The sequence below is a fragment of the Formica exsecta genome, unplaced genomic scaffold (assembly GCF_003651465.1).
Source record: "Formica exsecta isolate Colony F162 unplaced genomic scaffold, ASM365146v1 scaffold642, whole genome shotgun sequence".
Taxonomy (NCBI): Eukaryota; Metazoa; Arthropoda; class Insecta; order Hymenoptera; family Formicidae; genus Formica; species Formica exsecta.
Genome location: NW_021853405.1, coordinates 84,437 through 91,464, shown reverse-complemented (window position 1 = coordinate 91,464; position 7,028 = coordinate 84,437). Strand labels below are relative to the sequence as shown.

Below are 7,028 nucleotides of genomic sequence, written 5' to 3'. Positions count from 1 at the left end.
TCAAGTTAATTTTTCTTTATTCTTTAATTTAAAAATTTATAAAAAGGTACAAGATGTTCATAATTTTCTTATTTCATTTATTTTAGATTATTATGCTTCCCATAACAATTTCTATTGGTTCCACCATGTTTTTCCAAACTTCGTTTTGACCAATAAAAAAGAACACGCATCGTAGCCAGACTCTATCTTTAGGGACTTTACGGTCGTTAAGTGGAACGCGCCCTCTAAGCACTGATAGAAAAGTGCGCTCTCTATCAGAACAAAATGGAATTCCAACGATCATAAGCAGTCAATCAAATCAATGCATGTCAAGAAGCACGCGCGCAGCTTTTGTAAAATCGTGTTTGCGAGCTGTCGAAGATGTCATCGACGTTGATCTAATGCCAATCGGCAGATCGTCAACCATGTCCCTGTGCTTTCGAGCGTTGCCCGGTAGATTGTCGTCGCTCGTCTGCGGTCGAAAACCTTTATCAAGGCTCGACCGTCATCGGCTTCGCGAACACGTCGAGTCGTCTGCCTCTCTAAAACAGGTACGTTGTAAATCTATCGATTTAAGTTTTCTTCCGTATGATTTTTGCGTAGATTCCCGAAGTCCGAGAACACGAATTATCCGTTGCACGTTGAGTGTTCAAATCTTTGAACGCTTACATAATAGCACTCTTCTAAAATGGTATTTAGGGCTAATTAATCAAGCCGCGAAATGCTTATTTTAATGCGATTTTACGATGATGCTCTGTGAAAAAGAAAGCTTTCGTCAAATCGTAATAATCGACGAATGGTTAAATAACACATAAACAACGTCATGTTGCAAAAATGATACACATCGATATGCTGAATTGTTTGTTGACACGTGGTTAGGGTTGCCATAATAAAATTTTCAAAATTAGAACTTATAGCTCAGAAACCCCGGACATTTCGCTTGCAACCCCGGACGTATACAAAAATGCGAATAGGTTAGCAAGTTGCTTATAACTTATAACAATAAATTAATAATTATTTTAGATCTCATTTTCATTAGTACTTAGAGTAAAAGGAATAAATTAAACATGTTTTTAATTTAAAAGAAGTTTTATTATTAGATTCACGCATAAAAATAAAAAAACAAATGGTTGATAACTTCAATTGTATTGAAGTGATTGAATATGATGTGGTTAATTAAATCTAAAAAGCAGAATATTTATGAATATTCTTAAACCCCAGACATTCATAATTACCCCGGACACATTCGAAAAATCCCCCTGGACGCCCTAAAAAAGAGGACGGTGTCCGGGGAAAAGAGGACGTATGGCAACCATACACGTGGTATATAGTGCTCTAAAAAAAGTATCAATCTCTGTTTTATTATAAATCTATGTTTGAACTGAATTTTTCTTTAACAAAAGTATCAACAATTTTTATGTCAATCTATATAATAATAAATATTTATAATAAAACAATTACAAATTTTAAATTTATAAAACAATTTAATTTCGAAAATATAAATATATATAACGAGAATAAATAAAGTAACAATAGTACAAATTAAACCTAATAATTGTCATTTTTCTTTTTATTCTATTTATGATTGATAGAAATACATTAATTTCCATATATTGTTTCTGTCTATATTATAACTATTATAAGCTATGTCGATGCTAACTGTGTATATATAAAATTTCAGTTTTTGAGTACACAGAGAGCATTATCAGTAAGAGCAAATACTGTAGGCAAACCATCGATACCTTATGTGAGTTTTACATTGCATCCAAATTTATCGCTTGCTTCTCTTGACACTTATAATCAATGGAATAAGAAACTGAATAGACGATATGTCGATAACGAGACTAAGAGCGAGACAACATATTGGGGCCAGAGCTCACATAGGCTGCATAATAGATCCCAAAGAGCCAATGTTGCCCTTTCAAAAAACAGAAAATATGTAACTCCTATAGGAATCGTATCGGACAATATTACTGTGTTTCAGGGACAAAACATTATAGGAAATGATAAGAATAACTCGTTTCTAGATCATAATATAATGATTTCTTCGGAAAACTTACACAATAGTTGGAAATCAAATATCGACAGGAATATTTTATTAATTTCTGATGATAAGAGTGTTTTAAAGACGAGTCCCCAACTGCCACCATTGCAAGATAACAAGGATAAACCATCGCAGGAACAACTGCAATGCATAGTCGATTCTCTTAGCCAAGATGTATGTTACATAATTGACGAAATATTCCAGAATTATTGTACTTTTTTCTAAAGTAGAACCATACGCGTTTTCGAAAGAAAAATACAATAATTCTGAGATATCCCTTTTCATTAAGATTTTTCTTGATTGAAATATTGTTTGTAGTTACCAAACTTGTTTGTAAAACCTCAGAATTATACGATATATACTAAGGATCTAATTTTTATTAATAATATTAGAGGAGTGACGACAAGGTAAGAATCAGTTTGATCAAGTATTTTAAGCAGTCGAAAATTTATATTAAGAATTTCTGTAAAATATATATAAAATGTATATGTACTTACAGGGGAGTTGTAAATTATGCAAAACAATTGATATTGTTAAGAGTCATTGGTCATGTAAAGTTTGCGCATGTCAAGCTTCAAGTTTTAAAGATTACAATGCATAGTGATGATGGTACTGTAAAGATTCGTTGGCGTATACGAGGTGTCACAGGCTGGAAGGTGTTCACTATGTTTTGGAAATATAAATTTTGGAAAATACAAGATGCTATAGACACCAATCACGAAATGTAAGTATACTATACAAAAACATCCATGTAGCGAACAATGGAGCGAAATAAGTACGATAAATATGATTTTTTTAATTCTATTAAAATCTCTTTATTAGTTTTGTCTTCAGCAAAATAGAACATTTAAATTATTATTATTATTAAATTATTTAAATTCCAACTTTCTGTAATGACTGCAGAAATAATTAATATTTTATTTAATATATGGGAATAATCCAAGAAAAATAAAAATATATATATAATAATTGTAGATGGTATGATGGCTTCTCTACATTTTATATTAATGGCAATGGGAAAGTCTACAAGCATGTTGCAGATAAAGTGATGCCTGATCAGGACATACTTGCGAAAAAGAATGACTTGAGCATTGCACCGAAATTAGCACTATTCAAAAATCTCGCGAGCATGTTTGATAACGCGACGAAAACTTCATTGAATTGAATTCCGTTTCAAAATTGCATCAATTGAAATGAATGATTTGGCAATAATTGTCAAGCGTTGAAATTGAGTAATTTTATTCAAATTGTCACAACGAATTGTATTAAGAACTTTTTCTACAAATTGAGGATTCTTAGAGTGTATGACGGTGTATTCGTTTCCTTGCAAATGCATCATAAACAATATCTTGTATAATTGTGAACTACCTATATTTGTTTTTAGCAGTAGCAATGTTCAAATAATTTTGCCCTAGTATTTCTGTATAAAAAGACATAGATTATATGATATAATATAACTGAAAAATGTTGGAGAATGCATATAAAGAAGTTTAACAAAATTAGTGAAGCACCCTATTTTGCTGATATAATGATATCTCATTTACTTCACACTCTGGATTGTTAGATAATATTAAATGTTCCTTCAATATATAAAATATATATATGTATAATATATATATATATATATAATTATATATTAATTACATACGAGACCTGTAAAGATAAAAATAAGCTATAAATGAACATTATACATTAAACACATTAAAACTCAAAGTGTAAGTCATCTTGTTACCTAAGTAATCATCCATTAATGTTCCAATAGCAAACTGAAAAATAAGTTATTTAATATTTTTAATTTATGCAACACAAAGTAATTTCAATTATAAGTTTAACAATTAATTATTATTTCAATTATAACTTACAATTCCTGTAGCATCGACTCTTGTGCCCACTATTTTCAATCTAATTTCATCATCTGCTTGGATAACTACATCCTAAAAAATATATTTCAAACTTGTTATTATCAAACTTAAAAATTTTCATTACAATATGCATGAAATTCTTTGTGATATGACTTACTTCTTCCTTTGATTTATAGCAAGCTGGATTCACATTTGGACAAAATTGCATATCCTCTGGGATTGACTACAAGACATTTATTTAAGCTTTTAAAATCTTATATCGCAAGCACAATTTTTTTTATTAATTATTAAAATCTTATGTATCATAATTTTTTTACTTTATCATTTTTCAAGTATTGTAAGTTTATATATTATTATAATTACATATCAAGGGTTTTATCAAACTAGAGATATAAACCCAAAATCATAACTTTCCAGGAACGAGAAGAAACGTTTTAAAATTTGAGTTTTATACATAGGAATGCAATTTTTTAGATAAGAAAACATTTTAGGAATGCTAAACATCTCACTTTAAAAAAAGAAATATATATCTTAATCTCATTTTTTTTTAATTAGGGATACGTCCCACCGTTATGAAACCCTTGATATATCACACATATACAGATATATAATTATTAATTACTTACATGATGAGATATAAAACACGACAGTGGACCTATTTCGGCGAACATTCCAACCTGCAAATATTACAGGCAAAATTTCAAACAGATTGTTTATAACAATTACCTTTGCAAAGGAATATTCGTACAGAATAGTCTACATTTTTCAAGAAAATATCTAGTTATACCTTATTCACTTGGGTTACAATTGCATCCAGGACTTCACCTTTGAATGGTCTAAATACGATGGCTTTGTACTTGACTGGATAAACTACAAAGCCTTGTCCTGGCTGTATGATTCCGGCTCCTATATTGTCTATCGTTGTGACTGCGACAACGAAGCCATATCTGAATAAAGATACGATTAAAATCGAAATTTTCGATATTAAGATACAAATTTGTCACTTACTTTCCTGTACAAGTGCCTTCCACTTCCGTATAGAGTTTCTGCTTTACTGTATCAAGTAATTGAGGACCAAAATATCGCGGATGCAATAGAATCTCGTGCTCCAGCGAGATCTATTTATTTAAAAAAATTAGATAGCAGTTAATATTTCACGTTTATTTCTGAATTTAAATGATTAATAATAAATTATTCAAAAGAAAGATGCAAAAATTAACTTACATGATAAAACATGATGCACCTTTATGTCGCACTCGATCATAAACATTCTCGCGCCATATTAGCAATTGGCAATAGACATTAGACCATAGACATAGTATATCTAGACCGAGTGTTGAGGAGTGGGAGCCGAGGTGCACGTAGAAAAGGACATACTCTGTTTCGTGCCCCTTGCGTTCTCTCTCACTCGCACGTAGCATAGCGAAAGAGTACGCTATGCTATGTGCGAACGAGAGAGAACGCAAGGGCTGCATCAAGTTAGCCGGACCACTTCAACTTTTTAATAATTAAAATTATCTAATCGTTTGGTGGTCGTTTGGTGATGATTGATAGCCTAATTAAAACGTTTGGTGGTCAATCGTTTTTTTTTAATTAGATAATTAAAATATTGGTGTAAAGTTAGCCGGACATTTTTAATTTTTAGTCTAATCGATTAAATCAAGGCTTATTCGATGCAGAATCGTTAGGCGGTCACAAATCCTTTATTTACAACGTTTGGTGGTCCATAATTTATCCAAAAAGTAAAAAAAACCATGTGCGTTGACCCTGCGCCTGCGCATGCCTTCGTCGTGTAAAGCCCGTATCAGACTACGCATTGAAAATTGAAGATTGAAGATTAAAGATTGAAATTTGACCAATCAGGACAAAGAAATTTTAGTCCCTTTTGTCCTGATTAGTCAAATTTCAATCTTTAATCTTCAATCTTCAATTTTCAATGCGTAGTCTGATACGGGCATAATGGCTCTTGCAGCCAGCGCGATGACGCGTCGCACAATATCCAATGTGTATGTACATTACGCAATCTGCGAAACCTATTCCGCTAGAAACTACTGAAAACGGAACGAAATTGCGGAACGTTCGTGATTGGTTCCGCTTTCGTTCCGCGTTACGCTATTCCGCTGCATGGGTTTGCACCCTGAGTGCATGGGTTTGCATTTGCACCATCAGACTACGGACTACGCATTGAAAATTGAAGATTGAAGATTAAAGATTGGAATTTGACTAATCAGAACAAAAGGGACTAAAATTTCTTTGTCCTGATTGGTCAAATTTCAATCTTCAATGGGTAGTCTGATACGGGCTTTAGGGAATTTATGTTTCCGTTGATAGTGCGGTGACAAAAGTATGTATATCTACAGACACGATGCTTGATGTGTAGTTACTCACAAGAGAGAGGCAACTACGATTTTCTTTCTCACTTCCTTCCGACACTTTTCAGCCTGCTATTCCCCTTCCATTTATATATGTTCTAAGAGGGTAACGATGTCGCCTCTCTGATTATACATATAGGACTCTATACCGACCTATAGCACTCTTTTTTTTATAAATTTGATACGTTCCTGAAGATCACGTTTAACGCGCATGCGCGAGAAAGCATCCTCGAGACAACACTGGTTAGCAGTCTATTATAATACATAAAAGTCTACGATTGAAATAAAAATACTTCTTCTTTCTTTCTTTCTTTTATGGCTGGTTGGGCATTAATCGCCCATACACCATTGTTTCTTATGAGTTTGTAAAATATAAGCAAAACTCCTCTAAAGAGAGGAGAGAGTCCAAAAAAAGATCCAGACAAAGGACATACGCAGCACGCAAAAACACGTCCGAACCCGACACGTTGTCAGTCGGAACTTTGAAATAAAAATAAGAGGTTTGTACATAGACATAGTATATCTAGACCGAGCGTTTGCCTTTATTTAAGGAGTGGGGGTAAAGATGCACGTAGAAAAGGACATACTCTGTTTCGTGCCCCTTGCGTTCTCTCTCGCTCGCACATAGCATAGCGCTCTCTTTCGTCATGCTACGTGCGAGCGAGAGAGAACGCAAGGGGCACGAAACAGAGTATGTCCTTTTCTACGTGCATCTTTACCCCCACTCCTTAAATAAAGGCAAACGCTCGGTCTAGATATACTATGTCTATG

General features: G+C 33.0%; 3 protein-coding genes across 4 annotated transcripts in view; 2 read left to right on the top strand and 1 right to left on the bottom strand.

Annotated features, from left to right (window-relative positions):
- Window positions 1-236: 236 nt before the first annotated feature.
- LOC115242819 lies at window positions 237-3,547 on the top strand. Of its 2 annotated transcripts, XM_029819359.1 has the most exons (6): window positions 237-530; window positions 1,661-1,726; window positions 1,964-2,197; window positions 2,342-2,430; window positions 2,523-2,747; window positions 2,999-3,547. In XM_029819359.1, the coding sequence occupies exons 1-6, from the start codon at window positions 306-308 to the stop codon at window positions 3,186-3,188; spliced, it is 1,029 nt and encodes a 342-aa protein (XP_029675219.1). In that variant the 5' UTR covers window positions 237-305; the 3' UTR covers window positions 3,189-3,547. The 2 variants fall into 2 exon arrangements, with proteins under 2 accessions (XP_029675219.1, XP_029675218.1); XM_029819358.1 differs by having other exon boundaries at window positions 1,661-2,197.
- On the bottom strand, window positions 3,246-5,220 carry LOC115242820 (DNA-directed RNA polymerase II subunit RPB7). Its single transcript, XM_029819360.1, has 8 exons — window positions 5,110-5,220; window positions 4,894-5,003; window positions 4,673-4,832; window positions 4,512-4,562; window positions 4,043-4,108; window positions 3,886-3,957; window positions 3,756-3,789; window positions 3,246-3,676 (listed from the first exon to the last, which is right to left on the bottom strand). Exons 1-8 carry the CDS (start codon window positions 5,119-5,121, stop codon window positions 3,660-3,662), a joined length of 522 nt encoding a protein of 173 aa, XP_029675220.1. The 5' UTR covers window positions 5,122-5,220; the 3' UTR covers window positions 3,246-3,659.
- Window positions 5,221-6,442: 1,222 nt separating this feature from the next.
- The window catches only part of LOC115242821, a 4,355-nt gene continuing 3,769 nt past the window's right edge, over window positions 6,443-7,028 (top strand). Inside the window, exon 1 of the mRNA XM_029819361.1 lies at window positions 6,443-6,757. The gene's annotated coding sequence lies outside the window, so the exon portion shown is untranslated. The remainder of the gene's footprint in view (window positions 6,758-7,028) is intronic.

Excerpts from the sequence above, each read along its gene's own strand:
- LOC115242820 (XM_029819360.1), bottom strand. Across the intron at positions 4,563-4,672 it reads TTGTAACCCAAGTGAATAAG|GTTGGAATGTTCGCCGAAAT; the intron begins GTATAACTAGAT and ends TAATATTTGCAG. Across the intron at positions 4,109-4,511 it reads CGTGTTTTATATCTCATCAT|TCAATCCCAGAGGATATGCA; the intron begins GTAAGTAATTAA and ends AATGTCTTGTAG.
- LOC115242819 (XM_029819358.1), top strand. The coding sequence starts at position 306 with ATGTCAAGAAGCACGCGCGCAGCTTTTGTAAAATCGTGTTTGCGAGCT. Across the intron at positions 531-1,660 it reads CGTCTGCCTCTCTAAAACAG|TTTTTGAGTACACAGAGAGC; the intron begins GTACGTTGTAAA and ends ATAAAATTTCAG. Across the intron at positions 2,748-2,998 it reads ATAGACACCAATCACGAAAT|ATGGTATGATGGCTTCTCTA; the intron begins GTAAGTATACTA and ends TAATAATTGTAG.